The 21,189-nt window shown below is 48.8% G+C and overlaps 7 protein-coding genes across 7 annotated transcripts; 3 read left to right on the top strand and 4 right to left on the bottom strand.

Moving 5' to 3' along the window:
- Positions 1–692: 692 nt before the first annotated feature.
- Positions 693–2,947, top strand: ATNIH1004_006255 (phosphate-sensing transcription factor PHO4; the record flags this gene model as incomplete). Its single annotated transcript, XM_033570890.1, has 3 exons — positions 693–1,256; positions 1,321–2,371; positions 2,433–2,947. The coding sequence occupies 3 exons, from the start codon at positions 693–695 to the stop codon at positions 2,945–2,947; spliced, it is 2,130 nt and encodes a 709-aa protein (XP_033426922.1).
- Positions 2,948–3,518: 571 nt separating this feature from the next.
- RPC82 (putative DNA directed RNA polymerase III subunit Rpc82) lies at positions 3,519–5,701 on the bottom strand (the record flags this gene model as incomplete). Its single annotated transcript, XM_033570889.1, has 4 exons — positions 3,519–4,529; positions 4,593–5,420; positions 5,553–5,609; positions 5,690–5,701. The coding sequence occupies 4 exons, from the start codon at positions 5,699–5,701 to the stop codon at positions 3,519–3,521; spliced, it is 1,908 nt and encodes a 635-aa protein (XP_033426921.1).
- Positions 5,702–6,144: 443 nt separating this feature from the next.
- QCR2 (ubiquinol--cytochrome-c reductase subunit 2) lies at positions 6,145–7,800 on the top strand (the record flags this gene model as incomplete). The annotated part of the gene is made up of 4 exons (XM_033570888.1): positions 6,145–6,411; positions 6,500–6,674; positions 6,751–7,610; positions 7,705–7,800. The coding sequence occupies 4 exons, from the start codon at positions 6,145–6,147 to the stop codon at positions 7,798–7,800; spliced, it is 1,398 nt and encodes a 465-aa protein (XP_033426920.1).
- A 930-nt stretch (positions 7,801–8,730) lies between these two features.
- On the bottom strand, positions 8,731–10,147 carry YHM2 (putative mitochondrial DNA replication protein (Yhm2); the record flags this gene model as incomplete). The annotated part of the gene is made up of 6 exons (XM_033570887.1): positions 8,731–8,785; positions 8,985–9,657; positions 9,722–9,818; positions 9,899–9,917; positions 9,988–10,012; positions 10,069–10,147. The coding sequence occupies 6 exons, from the start codon at positions 10,145–10,147 to the stop codon at positions 8,731–8,733; spliced, it is 948 nt and encodes a 315-aa protein (XP_033426919.1).
- Positions 10,148–11,383: 1,236 nt separating this feature from the next.
- On the bottom strand, positions 11,384–13,246 carry cit1 (citrate (Si)-synthase CIT1; the record flags this gene model as incomplete). The annotated part of the gene is made up of 8 exons (XM_033570886.1): positions 11,384–11,572; positions 11,637–11,937; positions 11,998–12,553; positions 12,606–12,666; positions 12,719–12,766; positions 12,833–12,917; positions 12,991–13,055; positions 13,127–13,246. 8 exons carry the CDS (start codon positions 13,244–13,246, stop codon positions 11,384–11,386), a joined length of 1,425 nt encoding a protein of 474 aa, XP_033426918.1.
- A 1,742-nt stretch (positions 13,247–14,988) lies between these two features.
- ATNIH1004_006250 (Nrd1 complex RNA-binding subunit) lies at positions 14,989–17,869 on the top strand (the record flags this gene model as incomplete). Its single annotated transcript, XM_033570885.1, has 8 exons — positions 14,989–15,108; positions 15,185–15,430; positions 15,670–15,772; positions 15,916–16,908; positions 16,966–16,999; positions 17,067–17,235; positions 17,306–17,510; positions 17,568–17,869. 8 exons carry the CDS (start codon positions 14,989–14,991, stop codon positions 17,867–17,869), a joined length of 2,172 nt encoding a protein of 723 aa, XP_033426917.1.
- Positions 17,870–18,995: 1,126 nt separating this feature from the next.
- On the bottom strand, positions 18,996–20,803 carry ATNIH1004_006249 (putative arginine transporter; the record flags this gene model as incomplete). The annotated part of the gene is made up of 2 exons (XM_033570884.1): positions 18,996–20,479; positions 20,590–20,803. 2 exons carry the CDS (start codon positions 20,801–20,803, stop codon positions 18,996–18,998), a joined length of 1,698 nt encoding a protein of 565 aa, XP_033426916.1.
- Positions 20,804–21,189: the final 386 nt, after the last annotated feature.

The raw sequence follows: 21,189 nt of genomic DNA, 5'->3' as shown, positions 1-21,189 counted from the left end.
ATCCAATCGTATGCAAATTGATTCCTATCGAAAAATGTAGATACTCCTGGGCTCTAGGCAGTGTAGATAGATTCTTCCGATTCGTTTTCTTGGGATCGGAAGAAGAGCTTAGTTCTCTTTCTTTCTTCATTTCTTCCTTTCTTTCTGGTACGTACTAGGGACCGAGATATCGTACTCCGTATCTTAGAGTTATCAACCAAGTCCACCAGTTGAATGCTAAAAGAACTCCATTTTCCCGATTTGGTTTCTACTCTCGCTTCCTCTTCTCTTCACTTCTCCCGCACTATCTCCTCTCTCTTCTGCTTTTTCTTTTCTCCCTTTCTTCGGTCTTTTATTATAGTTCTTTTTGATCGAACACCCTCTTTTTATTGTTCGAATGAAGAAGTACAATCCCACATCATAATGCCCCCCCATCCGCTTCACTTTTAACCTTTAATTGAAGCCCCTCCCTCACCATGTCCGGCAAGCCGTCTCGTTGGGAGTAGTATCGAACTTTACTACACCATTCCTCTTCATTCCCTTACGAGGGCCTTCCAACCTGTCCATTTTTCGTCACTCACGCTTAGAATTCTTCTGCTGCGCTTTTAAATTCCTCGGCCCAATTGTCACTCTTTGCTGATTGGAGGAGAAGCTTTCTCATATTTCCGCGAAGATACCCTTCTAGAACGAGAAAAGAGTAATTTATCTACGCAATGGAGCAGGATCATCCGCTCGCCTGGTCGGACATCGCCGCCCCCGGCGACGATGATTTCTCCAGTTTCCTGGAGTTTGGAATGCACTTTCCCGACCTTGAAGGGCATGGGTCGACCGATCATCATTCTCAACGTTCAGTCATCTCCATCCCTACTTCTGCGGTCCAATCCGCCCAAGAGCACCTCGTTCGCATGGATACCGACACCATCGCATCCCAGCCATCGTCATATAATCGCGTCACGGGCGATTACCCCGTTGATAACCAAGGCCATGCGCATCTTCCCATCTCGCCCTATTCGAATACCCCTATGACCCCGGCATTTCTTACCCAAAAGTCTCAATTCCTCCAGCAATCGCACCCGCAACAGCCTTCGCAGGACCACTCGCATCGCCAGTCTCACTGTCCACCGCCGTCGTCGCAGCCATATATACCCCATGGGCAGCAAGTGATCCCCCCAACTCCCAATAGCGTCGAGCTGCAAGGTAATGCTGCCACATACCCACAACGTGTCGAAGAGAACCACGAGATGTACGATCGGTATGCCCGTTTCAACGAGGAACAGGTAGGTTCGCCCAAGCCTAGGTACTCCGTGCGTATGGCTAATGCAAGCACCCGTCTTTCCATAGGCACTTTACACCCCCCTTGTTTCCCCCGCCATGACTCCGTTGGAAGCCCAATTTCGGCTTCCGGAGTACACCATCCCTGGAGAATACTTCACTCCTCTCACCTCTCCCGCTCTCGATGCTCAAAATGCGAATTCCAACAGCTACCCTTTTCCTGCCGGCCAAATGTCTGACGTGGGATTCGTACCATCGTCCACAGACAATGCCATTCCCACGTCATCAGCCCCATCCTCTCCAGGACTGGCTAAGAAGCATCGCCGACGAACGTCAACTACCAAGACATTTACTTCCCGAGCTAAGAAACAACAGTCGCCCTCCGCGCGCCCTCAATCGCGGAAGAAGTCTCTTTTGAACATCAACTCGGATGAGGTCTTGAACGGACTCACTACGGACCAGGGAGGACCGAGGTCCAAGCCCTTGGGTAGCAGCGGGCTCCGGTATGGGAGCAATGAAAGCTCGGGGCCGGACTCCGTCTCTCCAGAGCCCCTTTCGGAGCCCTTGATGCCTCCGCCGGCCCTTCCCCCGGCTCGGAGGTCACCTGCAGTCGGCCCTCAGGCAAACCAGTCGGACACCAGTGAGCCAGCAACTCCAGCCATGTTGATGCGTATCCAGCGGACGCAACATAGTCCAGCTATAGTTACAAGTGAAAATCCTACCCAAAATGAAACCGGGTCATCAAAGTCGCATGACACTGTCATGGAGGATGTCGTACTTCCAGAGGCTATGACTCCTGCAGCGTACCCTTCTCGACCACAAGTTACCCGCATCGATACCACCTTCCGCACAGACGCATCGTCCGCAACAGCATCAGCTAGCGTGACCCCTGCTCTAGAACTCAAGTCGGCTTCAACGACGGAGCGTAGCACCAGTTCCGTTGCACCCAGCCCGCGCTCCATTGCCATGCCTTCTCCCAATGGACCCGTAGGGAAGAAGTCAGACACTCCCAAACTTGGGCCCATGAATAGAAAGCGGCAGAGTCTTAGCTCAACCCAGGCCAGCCCCAATTTACGTCCTAAGATCAGCCCAAGTATCCAACCTTTGGTCCGTGGTGATGGTGAGTAGTATTACATGGTCTCTTGCTTCTCAGTTGCAAGCTAACGAATGTCCGTTTGCAGGCTTATCGAACGAAACATCCGCCCTGTATCTAGCTTCAAAATCTAACTACCAGCATATTTTGGACGGGACGCTTCTTCCTGGGGTCTCCTATCCCGAGACCTTGGCTGAGAACCTGAGCTCAAAACGAACAAACCACAAACTCGCAGAGCAGGGTCGACGAAACCGCATTAACAACGCACTTAAGGAGATCGAAACCCTGATTCCGCCGGAATTCTTCCACCACAAAAATGCGAAAGAAGATGCGATCTGCAATGCTAAGGGCGGCGAGAAGGAGAAGGAGAAAACGGCAACCCAACAGATTAGCAAGGCTAGCACGGTGGAAATGGCTATTGACTATATTAAAGCACTCAAGCAGGAACTTGAAGAAACAAAAGGAAAACTAAAAACGGCAGAGGCCCGGCTGGAGACCTCCAAGAGGCGTGACGGTGAGGTAATCAACACGGAGAGTGAGGATTTGGGGGAATCCGCCCAAACAGAAAGAGATCAGGTTGCTGAGAAAAACGGTACCGTATAGTACTATGACTGAATATGGAGACAGGAAGGAACTCATCAGTGATTTACTTCCTCGAATGGATGCATGATACGATATATGTTTTATGGCGCCAGAGCTGAGGAAATGTGGAGACAAGAGTTGAATGGGTTTCTACGTATACATGCCAGTGGGTAGGCTGATTTTTGTCAACTTTCCAAGTTCTTGGTAGAGGAACAATGAAGAAAGGAGAGTCGGAGAATAGGTTTCCACTATTCCAGATATATCAGGGTGGCTTTTGTGCTTGCTAGAACATAATCATGGTTTTCAAGTTATGTCCATTGTTAGTACTGTTAATATTGGACGTTGTGTCTGAGGTGGCACGGGTATTTTTTTTTTTTTTCCCCTTTGATCAAGGACTACTTGATATTTTAACCACTTATCTCTTTTGATATAGCCTCACTTCTGAATAGTAACGTTATCACGAGATGTAAAGCAGATAGATACTCTACCTTTTAGATTATCTCAAGCTCGCAGTCTGACTGATTGAGAGCCGGCTGGAATGGAAGTAAAAGCACACTTTTTAAACATTTCATCGCTCATTACACGATCTACTTCAGTAATCCCTCATCACAGCAACCATCTCATCCAGTCGGGCCACTTCACCTAGTAGAAGAGCCTCCTTGGCTTTCCACTGTTCCAGTAGAGTCAACTCGGCTTCAGAGAGATACCGCTCTTCATTGCCTTTGACGTCACTACGCTCCGTCTTTTCCAGAAACTCTTTCAATCGATTCCGTTCGAACCGCAAGCGTTGCAGACACCGGGACATTGTCTTGTACGTGTCTTCCAAAACACTACTGCGGATGCGGTCCGGATCATAATACCAAAGATAGATGGTGCGCGAGGGTTGTCGCTGCGCATCGCGTGGTACCTCCTGTAGGTCGACGAACCCGCCACTTTGCATACTAGCGAGGACCTGGCGCAGGTCTTTGAAAGGCAAAAGGCTAATCTCTTGAAGCCGTTTTTCATCTAGCTTGCCCTTGGCATGAAGCACGCGGATAACCCGAAGCGCAACATCGCCATACCGCGCTTCAATCATACGTTCTAGTTCGAGATGACGGAGCTTGCGTGCTAAGTAGCGAAACTCGACAGTCCAGGTGATAAGCCCTGAGACCATGCGCTTGGATGTGAGGTTATGCGGGGGTTGTGCAAGAAGGGAAAGGTGTTGATCAATTTCATAGGTGCGGTTAACCCCCGACGGCAACCCGTTTGGCATACCATGACCGGCACCATTGACAGTGTCATCCAGTGGCCGTTTTCCGCGCCTGTTCACCGGCTGTGAGATTTCCATGGGGCCGATGGATGCTGCAAGGTCCAAGTACGGGTCGACATCCTCCGACAATGCACTCAGTGCAACAGGAGCCGAGTAATGCTCACCCTCTTCTCCTTCCCGTGGTATCTCGGTGTTTTCCCGGCATTTTTTTGTTTGATATTCAATGCGGCGAAGGAGACAGTCATAGACTTGAGATGTTACGGATGACACGCCCTGTTCTGCGAGGTCAAGAAAACGGCGATTGCGGAGAGCGACGTCAAGCTTTTCGTAGTTCACCCGAACAGTGATTCCGGACTAGAATGACAAGTTGATCAGTTCTATGGAGAGCAAAATCCGCCCATTGAATTAAAATCTCACCTCCATGGGTACTGTGTCTTCGCCCATGCCGTCATCTGACCATTCATTCTCCTCATCTTCTTTGTCGTCTTCATCAACCGCAGCATAGTCCAACCGGGCCCTTTTATTGGAAGCATCGGAAACCCCAGCGTCATGTTTTCGCTTAGCCCCACAAGGAATCCCATTGAACATCAAACCACGAGTAAGATCCCCATCTAGCTTTCCACTAAGTATACTAAGCGTTCCATCAAAAACAGTCTCCTCCAGTTTTTTACCCTTCATAGTCTTTACGTCTGGCCTCGATTTTATTGCTCGCTCGGCATCCAACACGTTATCAGCGTAGCTTTGAAACTGGGCTTCCCTGACTCGAGATATATATCCATGGCCTGCCAGGGCCTTCAAGGTGGGATGAAGGGGGGTTGGCTGTTTAGAGGTGGCATGCTCGCCATTGATCTCAGCTGGTTGACCATCATCGTCGTCATATTCTTCCTTCTCTTCGCTGATTCCATTCACACCGAAATTATCAGATCTCAGTTCCGGAAGCGTTTCGAGGTAGCTCACTTGAGCGTGTCCGAGAAACAGGATGGTCGACATGACGGTGGCAGCATACTTTCCCAACCGGTCTTCTATAAATTCTACAATCTTCCCAAACCGAACAAGATAATATGCCGACTGCATATTTGGTTCGTAGTATGTGACCCCTTCATCGTAAGAGGTGTAGTGGTAGACGAGATGGTGTTGGATCATGGCGGCAAGTCCATGTTGAAGCTGGCGATCCGAAAGACGGGAGTAGGATTTCAGGCGAGGAAGGGACAGTCGGTCGTAGCGAAGGAGAGTTGAAAAAATGCGCTGCAAGGAAACCAGGTCAGCCTACGACATTTCGTGGCGACTCTTCCTTTGCCTTCTCTCTCTCTCTCTCTCTCTCTCTTGTGTGTGTGTGTGTGTGTGTGTGTGCGGAATTAGTTGGGGGCACAAGCATACCGAAAAAAGCTCCCCAAAATTAGCATCGACTAGGAGGGTGCATAGCTCTGCAGCATACTAGCAATTTCCGCCTCTTTGTTAACAGCCGAGGTGGACATGAATAGGAAGAATCGTCCAGTGAAGTCACGCATACTTACTTGCGAGGTCATGTTGGAAGCTCTTCTAGAGAATCTACCGACTTCAATTCTCTAGAAGGGGGAAACAGTGGTCACCGGTGAAAGGGCATGGGGGAGCCGTGGAGTACTGGGCCCAGTCCTGGCTGGAGTCAAGTCCGTTGCAATGCTGCTGCTGTTACTGTCTTTTTTTCGAGATTAACCCAATCATTCTTCTTATCGCTGAATCACGTGAGTGGTCACATGCCATCACCTGATGAGAGAAGCCGGTTACGCCCGCTCTCGCCATTCGGGCCAATCAGGGATCGAGTAATCAAGGCGCCGGCATCTTGAAGCTTTTCAGACATCGTTTCCAACCAGTCCAGCGACCGGCAACCCTCACCCCATTCTCTCTCCCTGCCTCCCCACCCCCTCTAATTATTGCTAAGCCTTCCGGCTACCTGTATTTCTGTCCCTCAATTCTGTCTCCCGCACATGCGATGATGCTGTCGCGGTCTACTTTTAGTCGAAGTGCGCCCCGTGCGCTACAGAGGCAGTGCTCTGCTGGTGCCGCTAGCAGCCGTCGGGCCATGACCTCTGCTGCGACTCCCGGCCTACAATATGATGTTTCTGAGTCTGCCGGTGTGAAGGTCGCCAACAGGGACGGTGCAGGGCCGACAGGCACTCTGGCCTTGGTTGCAAAGGCAGGACCCCGTTACCAGCCCTTCCCTGGCTTCTCCGACGCACTCGAATACTTTGCCTTCAAGGTGAGTCTTAGTAGCTCTATTCTAGCTCTCTCTAGCTGTGTCTCCCCATAAGCGGCGGAATCTGATGGCTCTTTCAACCAATTGATAGTCTACTCTCAAACGGTCGGCATTGCGGATCACTCGGGAGGTTGAACTTTTAGGTAGTGAAGTTTCCTCGACACATTCGCGTGAAAACATTATCCTCAAGGCCAAGTTCCTCTCGGGCGATCTTCCATACTTCGTGGAACTGTTGGCTGAGGTCGCTTCTCAGAGCAAGTTCGCTGGTAAGTAGGCGGCGGAATTGATTCTTAGGAAGTGGCGGTTGATGTATCTAACCCGACCTTTTTTAATCTCGAACAGCTCACGAGTTGGATGAGGTCGTCCTCAAACTCCTCAAATACAGACAACAAGCCCTCACTGCCGACCCGGAGCAGCTTGCTGTTGACGCTGCCCATGCCTTAGCTTTCCACCGCGGTCTGGGCGAGAGCATCACTCCTTCTGTCACTGTCCCCTTCGAGAAATATCTTTCTGCCGAGGCCCTCTCCGAATACGCCCAGCAGGCCTATGCCAAATCCAATATTGCCCTCATCGGTAGTGGCCCGAACTCCGCCGATTTGTCTAAATGGGTTGGCGAGTTCTTCAAGGAGCTGCCCAGCACTGGCAGCTCTAGTCAGTATAAGCTCCAGCCCTCCACCGCCTCCAAGTACTACGGTGGTGAGCAGCGTATCTCTTCCAAAGCCGGCAATGCCATTGTGATCGCTTTCCCGGGCTCCAGCGCTTTCGGCACCTCTGGCTACAAGCCTGAGGCCTCCGTCCTTGCTGCCCTTCTTGGTGGGGAGTCTACTATCAAATGGACTCCTGGCTTCTCGCTCCTGGCCCAGGCCACCCAGGGCTTTTCTCAGGTCCGTGCTTCGACTCAGACCCATACCTACTCTGACGCCGGTCTTTTCACTATCACACTTTCCGGCAAGGCCGACCAGGTCGCTTCCGCTGGCAAGAATGCTGTCGACCTCCTCAAGAAGGTAGCTGCTGGTGAGATTGCCAGTGAGGACGTCAAGAAGGCGACTGCCCTGGCCAAGTTCCGTGCTCTTGAGTCTGCCCAGAGCCTTGAGACTGGACTCGAGGCCACTGGATCTGCTCTCCTCAGTGGCAGCAAGCCTTACCAGATTGGCGAGATCGCTCAGAGTATCGATGGAGTTACCGAATCTCAAGTTAAGGATGTAAGTTTTGCATTGTTCATTTTCTTCTCGAGTGGGGGCCTTTGTTTACCTCTTTTCATTCAATCATGGACACTAACCAACCACCTTATCACAGGCTGCCAAGACTTTCCTCACTGGCAAGGCGTCTGTCGCCGCAGTTGGAGACCTCTTCCAGCTTCCGTACGGCGAGGATCTAGGCCTGACTGTTTAAAATGTATACTTCAGATACTTAGACTGGCCTGGGAAAAATTGTTGCCTCCTACCTTTTCTTATGTGTCTAGATCCATCTTCGCAAATATTCGTTGTTATGTGGCTGGAGCTTGTTACCCGACTGTGTAATACAACTGTATCTTATTGAATCTGCCGCCATTTACACAATGTAGCCTTCGTTCTAACCAATGCCATCGAAGTAGTTCTCCCTCTATTCTGTGGGCATGTAGACAGACTTGTGAGTAGCTGCGCACCTTAGCATTGCTTCTGCTGCCGGATTGGAGCTAGGGGCTAAGATATATACCTCGCAATTAGTAAATTCGTTCTTGTTGCAACAAAATAGAAACTCTGTACATGCATAATATTACACCGTTGGGATCTGAGAAAATCCCTGTTTTCGGAGATACTCTGACTACGATTGGTACGATGAAGCTAAGATCACGCAGGAAGCTGCAGGAAAAGAAGATAATCAACTACAGGGTATTATCAATCGACACGGGTTATTGTGATGTGTTGTGCAGCAGGATTAGCTGTGTAAGCATGCATGAATCAACGTGACTACTACTCTGTACTAGCTCTATAGGAAACCGACCATGAATCTCACATGCAGCACACCCTTACTCCGTAGTTGCCGAGGACTTACGGAGTAGTCTACCGCATCTGCAACCCTTCGCAGGACGGAACCAATTCGCAGGTGTAATAATAATATTACTATTACTCCTCCGTACTCCTACTGACTAATATTTATTAACAGATGCATTATGGGCAAGGAAATGGATCTCTCTCTTTTTCTCTCTATTCGTAGGTGTTATATGAAATGGTTCGGACCGGCTGTTGAGTATGTTTGAAACGATTGGTGTCTTGCCGTTAGGACATGTACAGAAAACCACATAGTAGACCACGCACAACAGAAGGGTGTTTCAAACCTTCTCTAATGCTTCCCAGTGACTTCATCGCCTGTCAGTTTTTCGACCGCTTCTTTGGCCCTGTTCGATGTAACGAAGACCCACAAGTTAGCAAAATCCGACCCTCGGTAACCATGTGCAAGTCAGGGCAGGAGCACATCTTTGTCCCCAAGGGGATCATTCTAAAGATGCGGCTCGCTTGGGAAGGAATTGTTACAAGGGAGACAAAAACAAAAGAAAAAAGGTTAAAAAGGCAAGATGAAGTTGCCAGTGAACTCACATGTCACCGAGAGCCACCATGCAAACAGTCTGCCAAATGCCTAGTCCCACCCGAGGAGTGACGCCACGGTAAAGACCCTTGATTCCGTTCGTATCGTAGATATACCTTAAGGTCTTTCCCACAGTGAGATTTTTGGGCCGGTTGGGATCTTCAGTTTTGCTCTGCATCTCGACCCGAATCACCTCGATAGGCTGATTCCAAGCAGAGAGGCCACCACCAAGACCCGAAGCCACCACCTTCTCTAAGGCATTGAGCTTTTCGCCTTCGTCCTTGTTAGTGACCTTCCGGATTGCCGATTCCGCCAAACGGGAGAGACCGAATCGGGAGCCCCAATTCGTAGTCTGGCGAATGGCGACTGCATTGACACCACGGTTGATACCACGAATACCCTCCTTACGATAAATGTCCATGAAGGTCGCGAAAGTACTCGGGGGCTTTACCCCCTGGGCAGCCATTTTGTGCTTAGTGATCTCGACTGTCTTCATGCAAGTGCAGAAGCCCATTGTTGCGTATGCCTGAGCAACACCTCCGGCCATACCTCCGGTAATACCAGCGAGGAAGTCGGGGGCACCGAGAACCTTAGCACGGAACTCCGCCTCGGACGCCACGAAGAGAAGGACAGCACCTTTGGTAGAGGCCTCAATCCAGGCCCACGGAATGAGACCTTGATAGTCTGGTATCACACGTCAGCAGTTGAACTCCACAGTAGTCGGAATACGAGGACAAGGGTGACATACAGCCGAGGATCCCGCCACGACCCCAAATCCGAGCCATAGCGCCGGCGAAGCTGTCGCCGCGGTTTGCAGCCATGGTCGTCTTGATCACTTCCAGCGGCTTTAAAAAAAAAAAAAAAAAAAAGGTTAGTAAAGACAGGGCCCGATGAACTCGTATTTTGGAATGACGCAGATTCTTACCTGTCCCAAAGTGGTGACCCTATTGTTGCCGTCAGCACCTGACATGGGATGTATGTAACGAGCCGCTTATTGCGAAAGAAACCACTTACTCAAACATGTTCAATCCCGCACCCACTGTATATATTCCGTCAGAATCAACCCATTCCATCAGTTTGCAAGGGGCGACGTACGCAACAGGTTGCTGAACTTGACAGGTTTCTTCTCGAGCGTCTGGCCAGTTGAGGCCGGTCCAACAGTAGTGGTAGACATGTCTAGCCTTGGGGAACGCTGAAAGGGGCCCTGACCAAGGGATGTAGGGGGCTTCGTCGCCTAAGGGATCACAGGAAAATATGGGAGTGCGATGAGTGCGTCGAGGATGAGAAGAACAGCAAGTCTCTTCGTACTAGGAACGCTGATGTCCGTTGAGAAGATAGGGGGGAGCTGTTAGGAACAACAGGAAATACAGAAAAGATGTAAGAACAATGAAACAAGAAGGATGGAAAGGGACATATAATAACTAACTAGCAGCAGTAGCAGTAATAAGCAGCAGCAGCCGTAGTCCGGAGTACGCAGGTCAAGCAATAGCCGCTGTCCGCTGTCGCAGCAACTATGGAAAAGGGTAATAATAGCTCCGGCTGGGCTCGCAGCCTGAGGCGCGGTCTGTTCCCTTAGAGGAACACAAAGGAGAAACAATTGGGGCAGCGCTAAACCTGATCAAGCCCGTAGACAATGATCAGCCTATGAGCACTAGGCCGATTGCGGGCCGGCTGTGTGGTTGGCCCGAGGGCTTCAGTTGAGCGTACGGATTAAACCGGGCGCTCCCAACGTGAGAAATGGTTGAGAGCGACAGGGAGCTGAGACGGACTGTCATCTACGGAGTAGATTCTAGTCCAGTGTGCCCCTGATCCCCGAACTTGGTAGTGATGTACTCTGTTACAGAGATAACCAATATCTGAAGATAGTTGGCACTCTCTCCGTACTACGGAACAAAATTTCTAGTTACTCGTTTATTCCCGAACCCGACTGGACGAACACCAAGCCTCCGGAGTATGAACTACAGTACTATGTACTTCTGGGAAGAAAGGAATCAAAAAGAAAACAAGTGGGAATGTAATTTAAGGTCAAATGGACAAAGCATATATGTAATATATCTCTCCCCTGCTAGCATTTCCCATTCTTGAATGCCCCGATTATTTACGGACTTGTATGTAGGTAGTATTCCGTACATAGGTCCCCCTAAAAAATTTTTATACGAATACCGCCGAAGTAGTCTGTAATAGTGGGCATGGATTTAATGCTGGCTGTTACAAGGCCCGATCAAACCAAGTTTTATCGTACATCAATTGAACTGAAACCCCCTAACACTCATCGCGTGCCCGGTCTAATGAAGATAGAACCCAAAAAAGAAAAGGAAAAAAAGGAAAAAAGAAAAATAATACAAGATGTTGGACCGTTACAAACTTCGATAAACCTCCTCTGCATCTTTTTTTATCTCATTCAACAAATTCACAGCTTAGCACCGACAAGCTTGGCGTAGGCTTCGGTGCTGAAACTCTTGGGACGCTCAATCGGGGCACCCAGAGCACGGTCGATGATCAACTGAGGCAGGACACCAAGAGCACGGGAGACACCAAACAGAACGGTGTAGTAGTTGGCCTCAGTCAGGCCATAGTACTGCAAGAGAACACCGGAGTGCTGATCCGGAGTAAGCATTCGTCACAAATTGCCGGTTGGCATATGTCATCAGGGTAAAACTTACGGCGTCAACGTTAGGGAAGGGGTTCTTGGTCTTGCCATGCTCGGTCAAGACACCAGGAGCGATCTTGTAGACCTGGCTAACCAGCTTGAACATAGGGTCATCAGGGAGCTTGCGAAGGGCAAACTCGCGCTGGGAGACGTAACGAGGATCCGTCTTACGGAGAACTGCATGGCCATAGCCAGGAACGACTTGGCCAGCGTTCAGGGTAGACCACAGATAATCCTTGATGGCCTGGTCGCTGAGGTCGTTGCCAATGCTGGCCTTCATCTTGGTGAGCCAGTTAAGCACCTCCTGGTTGGCCCTGTAGGAAATAAACATGTTAGCTAAGCTGGCGAGGAGGTTCCTTTGTTTGAAAACCTACAATCCGTGAAGAGGACCAGCCAATCCATTCAGACCAGCAGCCAAAGAGAGCATGGGAGAGCTCAGAGCACTGCCGACAAGGTGGGTCGTGTGGGCGCTCACATTACCACCCTCATGGTCGGAGTGAATGGTTAGGTACAACCGCATCAGCTCAACGAAATCCTTGTTACCGCCGAAGCCGAGTTGGTTGGCCAAGTTGAAAGAGTAATCCTTGTCCTTCTGGATAGGAGCGACCTTGCCATCCTTGAAGACATTACGATAGATTTTCGCAGCAATGGTGGGCAGCTTAGCAATGAGATCCATGGAGTCCTCGAAGGTGTAGGTCCAATACTCCTTCTTGTTAATACCCTTTGCATAGGCCTTGGCGAAGGCGGACTCGTGTTCAAGGGCGGTAACAGCCAGAGAGAACTGGGCCATGGGGTGCAGAGTGCTGGGGCAGCGGTCGATGAGCTCCTCGATGAATTTGGGAAGGTCAGAACGAGCAGCCCATTCAGCAGACAGGTCGCGAACCTGCTGCTCGGAGGGGACTTCACCGGTCAAGAGGAGCCAGAAAAGTCCTGTGATCCATTAGCAACGAATCTATTTCATTTAACCACTCGACCTCAATACCTTCGGGAAGAGGCTCCTCGCCACCGGGGGCCTTGGGAAGAAGCTCCTGGCATTCCGGGATCTAAACAAACATTAGAACCGACGAATTGATACGAAACATTGTAGATACGTACAGTTCGGCCACGGAAACGAATACCTTCCTCGGAGTCCAAAACCGAGCCCTGAATAAGAGGGTTAGATGGCTTCCTCAGGGCTTTAATGGCCCAAAGGGATTGATTGAAGCGTACCTCCCACACCAAGGCCTTGATACCACGGGCACCACCGTAAGCCTGATCAAGGGTGACCTCGCCGATAACCTTATGACCATGTTCCCTATACGTATACATCAGCGTGATTAGCATTGATTGCGGTGTTGGCTAATGCGTAGGACGGGATAGATGCGTACTTTCTGAGCTTTTTCACCTTTTCGATCTCTGAGGGGAGCTTATCAGCGAAGGTCTCCCTGAGAGACTGGACGAGTTCAAACAACGTTAGCAAGACAGATGAATAAACATCACTTCCCGAAAAATCCGAGGACGAACCTTGGCCTTGCCGGTAGAATAGCAGCGCAAACCATTGAAGGCGACGGACTGGAAGACCGGCTTGCCGGCAAGAGCAGTGGAACGAAGAGCAGAGGTTCCGATTCTCAATGTAGAGGCCATGATGAAGGAAACAACCTTGTACAGCTGGGTTGAAGGATTGATGAGGAGCGGAGGAGGATGGGGTATATCAAGGCAAGACAAAATGGAAAGAAGAAGAAAGAAAATATGTGAAAGAGATTCGGGAGAAGCTCTTCTGCGGCCCTTTTTTTTCCATCTGGCCGTAACAGTACAGCCGGTACGCGGATCGTACGGCTCCAACGGCAACGCAACAAGGCAGTGGTAGCTCAATGATGAATCTGTACCGTACAGTAACGCTAATCCTAAGTCGGCCGGTCACCCAAATCAAGTTTTCGGCAGTCACCCTACAGCTATACCGACAACAATAGCTAAAGATAGGAATGATCATAATAATACACTTATCTTTTAACTGTCAAGACCTATCTAAATACACAAAGAGTTAATTCTTATCTATAGTTCTGTGCAGCAAAACAAAGTGTAGGGAATATCTGACACTGCATAAATATTCACCAACAAGTTTAATAAGCTAGTTTACCTTAAGTAGGGAAGTTAGCTATAAAGCTCTCTCTCTCTTTACTTATTTTTCATTGACTTTTCCCTCACAAGAGCCTACTGGGATCTACAGAGTAATCATTAAATTTAGATGGCTAAATGCCTGGAATATTGTTATAGTACAAAGGCCTTGTACTTGAAATATATATATATATTTTTTTTTTTTTTACACCTCGGTGTTAATGATATTTTCACCACCCGTAAACGGAGTACAAGTAAGAAAGATACTTAGTGCTGATAAAGAAAGTGACGTAGGCAATTTGTTATCTGGCCTCGGCTGGCACCAATAATACATAGTTGCTATTAGGAATTCCAAACAGAAATATTGCACATGTATACTCTGTACATAGGTAGATAGTATTTAATTCAAACTAACTTTACCCAGTAAAGCTGCTCCATGTGATTAATACACTACCATAATCTAACTTGGTAGCTTGATGCGATTATCATAAAAAGAACTTATTTTTTTAACTTGATTCCATAATGGTACTCCGTTCTCTTCCCTTTCTGATTCACCGGGAATGCTGAGTAAGAGTATTAATATGCACGTGAGATCATGTGCATTCTCTGTACAAAGCCATTTCAGACCTTCAAATAATGGATTTCCAATTCCAGACTAGTGTCGGCTTTGAAATTTTCCCTCACCTGACCTCCTTGCAAAACTCCTTCCTTTTTTATGATCCTCCTTTTCCCTCTAAGCCATCCTTTAACATCGACCTTTGTCTCAAGGAGATATACCTTCCACATCCGCATCGTAAACTATTCACCTTCACCTTTTTTCTTTTATTTCCATCTACATCAGTCGGCCCCGTCTCTTTTCTTGCCTTCCTTAATTTTTCAATTTTAGGTCTTACATTCGTGTACACGTGCTCGTTCGCGAGTCGCAAAGCTCTGGACACGATCGCTTGGCTGTGTTCTAGCTGTAGGCGGAATTTTCCCTGGTTGACACTGTACGCTCGCGAGTCCGTAGTGACACGATCAGGAGTCCGCTTAAGATATTATCCTCAATACGTTTAGAGGTCAAGATACCCGAAACTCTGATATCACACTATTAAGCATCACAATATTTTCTTTACAGTACTGGATCTCCCAGTAGAAACGACTCGTTGGGCCCTGGTATCTCCAGTCGCCTTTACCATTTATCTCAAGCGATAATCAAGCACTCTTGGGCATATCTACTCCTTCTCACGTACTGGATCTGGGTTTCCCAGCCCAATAATACTCAACAAGCCATGTCTTCTGCTGTAGCAGAACTGGATAATTATCTCCAGTCTATGCTTGCTCTTAAGCCTCCTGGTGTTTCGGGCTCTAAAATCAACAGTATCACTTCACTTTGCACGGCAAACGTCCAGGTATTGCCCCCTTTACCTGAATAACGGGCGTATTTCAAAAAGAAACTGAAAGGCTAACTTTCACCATCTGTTGCAGAACGAATCCGTCCTCATCCAAAAGATCTATACACACTTCAAAAAAGCACCAGGGACACACAAGTTGGGCGTACTCTATGTCGTAGACTCTGTAACTCGACAGTGGGTAGAAGCAGCGCGCAAGGCAGGACAGCCACCTGGCAGCGCTGCTCCTGATGGGACTTTTGCCGCCGGTGTTAACAGAGTGACCGAATTATTACCTGTCTTGATGACTGATATCATAAACAATGCTCCTGAAGATCAAAAGGTACGCACTAGACGCTATATGCGAACAACTGTCGAATTACCACACCATTTGCGGGCATGCATAGGACTCTGCGGTGGTTTTTCACAAAATCCCGTTACGGTCTTTATAAGACTTGATTTACGTATCTCCCGCTATATTCCCACTTATTGCCTGCATAGAATTTATGCCGGTCTTAGGCCGTTATCCCGTCTTATTTGGCGAATAGTGCAACTTACGTATTGGATGTTGTTTTCATATAGGAAAAAATCAGGAAACTGGTTGATATTTGGGAGCGTGGGTACACTTTCCCTGCTCCCATGCTTGCATCATTCAAGGAAAAACTAAATGCGCCCTCATCACACAGTAAGCTAGCCCCGTCCCCTCTTAACTCGACAAAATACCTTTTTTGCTCCCTTATATGTTTCTGGTCGGATTATTCAAGTAGCTGTGTGACTTGAGATGCTCAGGACAATAACGAGGCCAATAATCTGATATATTCTTGATAGATGTTGAATCTACCACACCTGAAGGGTCTCCAGCACCAAACTATATTCCGCTGGGAGGCCCCCAGCAGCAAGCGCCCAATGGCGCCGCTTCATCCACCCCTTCTCAGTCAACGCCAGATACCTCCAGTATACTGAAAGCCTTGGCGGATATGGCCAAACAAAACACTGCAGCACCGGCAGTGGCAGCGCAGACCAACCCCCTTAATGCTTTAGGTCAGCAGAGTACAGCTCCACCAGTGTCATCCGTAGACCACGTTTCACAGCCCGCCAGTGGGCAAATTGGCGTAAATCCTTATGCTACTGGAGCTATGGCAACGCCGTTCGCGGCTCTGGGTAGCGTTTCTCAAAATCCAACACTGATTCAACCGCAGAGCCAAAGTCAGACCCCCAATCCATTAACTGCTGCCCAAAATCCATTGGCAGCGCTACTGCCTCAGGCGACTGCAGCTCAGCCAACAGCACCGGACGCTCTGCAGCAACAGCTCCAGCTGTTGCAGCTGTTAGCTGCGCAGGGAATACCACAGGACCAGTGGGCTACGGCTCTGCAGATCCTTAGCTTGTCTAATGCCACCAACATGGGCAACGTCAATGCCGGGCAGGCGCCGGGCTTTAATCTCCCGAGTCAGAATGTCAACGCTTGGGGCGCACGTACAGACCACCAATCACGTGATTTTGACAGGGAAAGAGACCGCGAATACCTGCGTTCCCCGCCGAGCCAGTATCGTCGTCGTTCTCGCTCCCCTGGCTGGGACCGTCGTCGCGACGCATCTCCCCCTCGCCGACGCGATAGCCCGGTCTATGAAGAGTACCATGGCGACTCGCCAGGCCGCCGAGGCGGAGATCCGCGTAGTCGTCGAGGTAATGACTACCGTCAACGCAGCCCTCCCGGACGCAGACGCCGCTCTCCTTCCCCTCGCAAGGACCCGGCCTTGCCTCCCCCGGGCCCCAAATTCATAGAGTGGGATTACTCTATTGGCCAAGGCAACATTAAAGGTGCGCAGGAATCAATCCATTAGGTGGATATTAACCCGTCGGCTAACTGTCACGCAGTTTTGAGTAGAACCCTTTTCGTTGGCGGCGTCACGTAAGTCTTGTCCCTCCTCGTTAAGAATGTTCTTTGAGTGTGCTTTGTCTTCTAATGGGACCTACAGCTCCTCTGAGGCCCATCTACGCTCGCTCTTCGGCAAGTATGGCATCGTCCAAACTTGTATTGTCAATATCGACAAACGCCACGCGTTCATAAAAATGATTAGCCGCCAGGATGCTATCAATGCTCGTGAAGGAATGGAGTCGTACAAATCCGGCGATATGCAGCTTAGGGTAAGTCCTATCGTCTTAGTATTCGACTTCCTAGTCAAGTGATATAGTCAAGTGATCTGACCAGCTGCAGACTCGATGGGGCGTGGGTTTTGGTCCACGTGATTGCAGCGACTATCAGACGGGTATCAGTATAATACCGGTCGAAAGGCTCACAGAGGCAGACAGAAAGTGGATGCTTACTGCTGAATATGGTGGAACTGGTGGTAGGCAGATAGAATCTGGCATGATTGTGGAAGAGCCGGATATCGAGATCGGCGCCGGAGTTTCGTCAAAAGGTTTGTACCAGTGGTCCTCAGGTTTCTTCTGGTGCTCAAGCTAATTTGCCTCTATAGCCATCAGTAGACGCATTGCAACTGATACTGGGGGGAAACGTGGCCCTGTGTCAACCCGTTCTCAGCAAGAACGTAGCCGTCGCCCTGACCGTGACCCCCCAGCGAGTATGGGCAGTACTACCGGTCAGGCTGACCACGATGTGGCCGGTGCGAACAATGTTGGCGTTCCTCCTGCAGTACCAGGCTTTGGCTTTTCGTTCCCCGGAATGCCCATGTTTCCTCCTGGTTTCATGATGGGAGGAGCTCAGGCTGGTTCCAGTGGCTCAGCCCAGCCACCTCCTCCTGGCCAGGGAGGTAACTGATCCTTACTGGGATGCAATACCTATGGTGAACGCTACTCACGTTAAGATAAGAATCTTTCAAATCCTTCTATACAGACTCCACTATTGTCTTGGTATCATGTCTTTATTATACTTTAGTTTTCGCTTATCCTTCCCTCGTCCCTTCCCTCTGCATCTTATGTAAATGGTCTTTCAATCTGGGAAGTTGGCGTTTGATCATCAAGGCAGTCTCTTCAGGAGGCTATGCTTTTTTTTTGAGGGAAGCTTAATTTATTGAAGAACCTATTGCCCACGTTCATTGAGCCTCAGCCAACACTATGGATGGGTGTCAATTTGCTTGGCTGCTCTTACTGTTTGTATTTCGTGGCGCTTTTGCGTTCAGGATATAAGGGTACAAGCCAAGATTGCAAAACGTGAGAGGTACTGGGTGATCAGTATAGGGTTTTTTCCCCCTTTTCTTTTGTGTCCTCTTTCCCTTTTGGCGTCTTCCTCTGGTATCGCACCTTGCTCTATTCCTGTACACGATACTAACTACTCTTCATTGTTTGTTTGGGCGGCCTCGTGTGGATTTATTTGCTGCATTCTCTAAAACTTAAACTATCCGGTATTTGTTGTATTCCTTTTTCTGTCCCGGTGCCTTCTTAATGTGCTGCTCATATCTTCTATGTTCTATTTCAGTGTCAGTTCTCGATTTCTATGCGGTCTTTGGTATCTTTGATGAACATGAGAGTGTGTTTCCGTACGTTTAGTAGTATATTTGATCTAGTCCCAACGATGAATCCAGCTCTTCAGTGCAGGTCGATTTTATCTTGCTATCGGTCACCTTCCAAAGTAAAAACTTCTTCACAGGCAGCCATGATAAGGTTATGATACAATTCATATATAGACAGAAGTAAAGAAAAAGAAAAATCCTAAAACACCCATTTCACCTAACTCCTTGCCAATGCCGAAAACTATATATAATCTTGTACTGTACAAAGTGGTTCAGGAAAAATAAATTGCTTTGAATTCAGGGCAAGGTGTAATCTCACGTTCAGCATTATAACTCGGGCGCTGTGGGATGCTTGATGCTGTGCAATAATATTAATGATGTACACCGGAGAAGAAAAAGGACGATGAAAGATTCCCTTATTGAACTCGGCAGTGTTCAATCAAATCCCTTCCAGAACTGGAGTTTGTGGTGCCACTTGGTGGAGGGAGCTGAGGTTTCCCATGTCTCATTTTCAAGTGCGGTACGGCCTGTATCAATGTCTGCCTCGAGCGGATGGATAAAACGTGTACGGAAGATGATTTTATGGCCCAGGTACAACACCACAAATAGAATCAAACTGAGATAAGAGATAAAAAAGTCGGTCACGCTGAACTTTGGGATCCAAGCTGTAAAGCCTTGGGTCACAGTGATCAGGATATTGAAAAAAAGCCCATACCAAGCATACCACGGTTGCCATATAGCCTTATATGGAAGAAGGTCGCGCGAAACATCGCGAGCCTTCAAAGCTCGCATGAAAGAGAGGTGGCAAGCATTCAGCGACGACCACGTTATGAAGCCGGCCACACCAGCAATATTGAGAAGCCAGTTGAATACCGTACTGCCGGCAGTGGACACATTCATAAAGCCAAGCAAACCAAAGGCTGAAGTAAATGCAACACTGAAGTAGGGCACGCCTTTCTTGCTGGTTTTCTTGAACCAGCGTGGAGCAAACCCTTCCTGGGCCAAGCCAATGAGGATACGGCTGCCACTGTATACGTTGGAGTTTGCCGCGGAAAGCACCACAGTCAATAAAACTGCATTAATAATATCCGGCAAGGCCTTGACTCCGGCCAGCCTCGCGGCAATAACGAATGGCGACGAATTGGCATCGTTGCCATCTGTGAGGAGGTTCTCGTTGGTGTAAGGCACCAGCAAGCCGATAAAGAAGATCGTCAAGACAAAGAAGAACAGGATGCGGTAGAATGTCTTCCGGATTGCTGAGGGAATTGTTTTGCGAGGATTCTCGGTCTCGCCCGCTGCAATGCCAACCAGCTCTGTTCCCTGATACGAGAAACCAGCTTGGATAAGCACAGCCCAAAATCCAACAAACTTTGCCGTAGACTCAGGCGACACATCGGCATATGGCGCAAATGGGCCAGGGTTAACCCAGTAGCGAAACCCAAGATATTCCCTGCCACCTGCACCAGCATCAATACAAATCGCAAATATCATAAACCCAATCACAGTTAATATTTTGACGCTGGAGAGCCAGAACTCCAATTCGCCATAGAAGCTAACTGGTAGGAGGTTCAGCAGGGTAATCACAACCCAAAATATAGCAATAAAAATAGCAATGTGGATGTCCTTATCCCAGAATTGTATGATCAAGCCCGTTGCTGTCAACTCGAGTGCAAATGTGCTAGCCCAGGAAAACCAATAGATCCATCCCATAGCAAATCCAAGGCTAGGGTCAATCAAGCGGGCGGCGTAAGATGTGAATGCTCCAGGAATTGGTATATATGTTGCAACCTCTCCCAGAGAGATCATTACTGAGAAAACGATCGAACCGACAAAGAGGTAGGCAATAAGCGCACCCACTGGGCCTGCTTTGGCGATTGCGGTGCCGCTGCCGATAAAAAGACCTGTTCCAATAGTACCACCTATGCAGAGGTCAGCATATTGCGTCCCAGAGGAAGAAAAAACCTTTCAAGCGGAATGGGAATGCCCTCCATGGACTACGAGATGCCTTCACAAAACAGATAAAACTCACCAATGGCAATCATCTGCAGATGCCTGCTCTTCAGCTTCCGCTTAAGATCCGGCAACGGATTTGATTCGCGACTTGCGCCATGCTTCTCACAGTCCACATCATAAAGATTCACAGATTGGTTGGTAGACTCAAACTGGATAGCTTCCTCGTTGGGCATTTTGCTCTCGCCCCCGGCGAACTTCGGCGCAGTATCGACCTCGTTTTCAGAGGCCATGCTTGGCCCTCAGTTGTGAAGTTTGTCGACAAAAGAAGGCTATGAGTTCACGATCAATGAACCACAGAAATCAAGGTGGGAGAGAGTATGCGGGAAACGTATTGCGGACTCCACTGACACGCACTTGAGTCACACTGCTGTGGAGGCACAAGGTCTTAGGGGTGGGAAAAAAAAAAAAAAAAAAAAAAAAAAGGCTTGTGGAGTAAAAGATCAGCTTGAGGGAGCAAGTACTCTGTAGATAACTACGGAGCACTCCGTAGATAGGCCCCCCCTCAGTGACAATATACCAAAGATAAACCGAATGACGAATGGTGTGATGCGGAGATAATGCAATTATGTACAAGGTAAAATAAGATGTTATGTAAAAAGAATGGATTGAGTTGAGC

The sequence above is a fragment of the Aspergillus tanneri genome, assembly GCF_003426965.1.
Source record: "Aspergillus tanneri strain NIH1004 chromosome Unknown AapTan_4_pilon_pilon_pilon, whole genome shotgun sequence".
Classification (NCBI taxonomy): domain Eukaryota; kingdom Fungi; phylum Ascomycota; class Eurotiomycetes; order Eurotiales; family Aspergillaceae; genus Aspergillus; species Aspergillus tanneri.
Note: the sequence above shows the minus strand (reverse complement) of the source record. Positions and strands in the feature narration are given on the sequence as shown.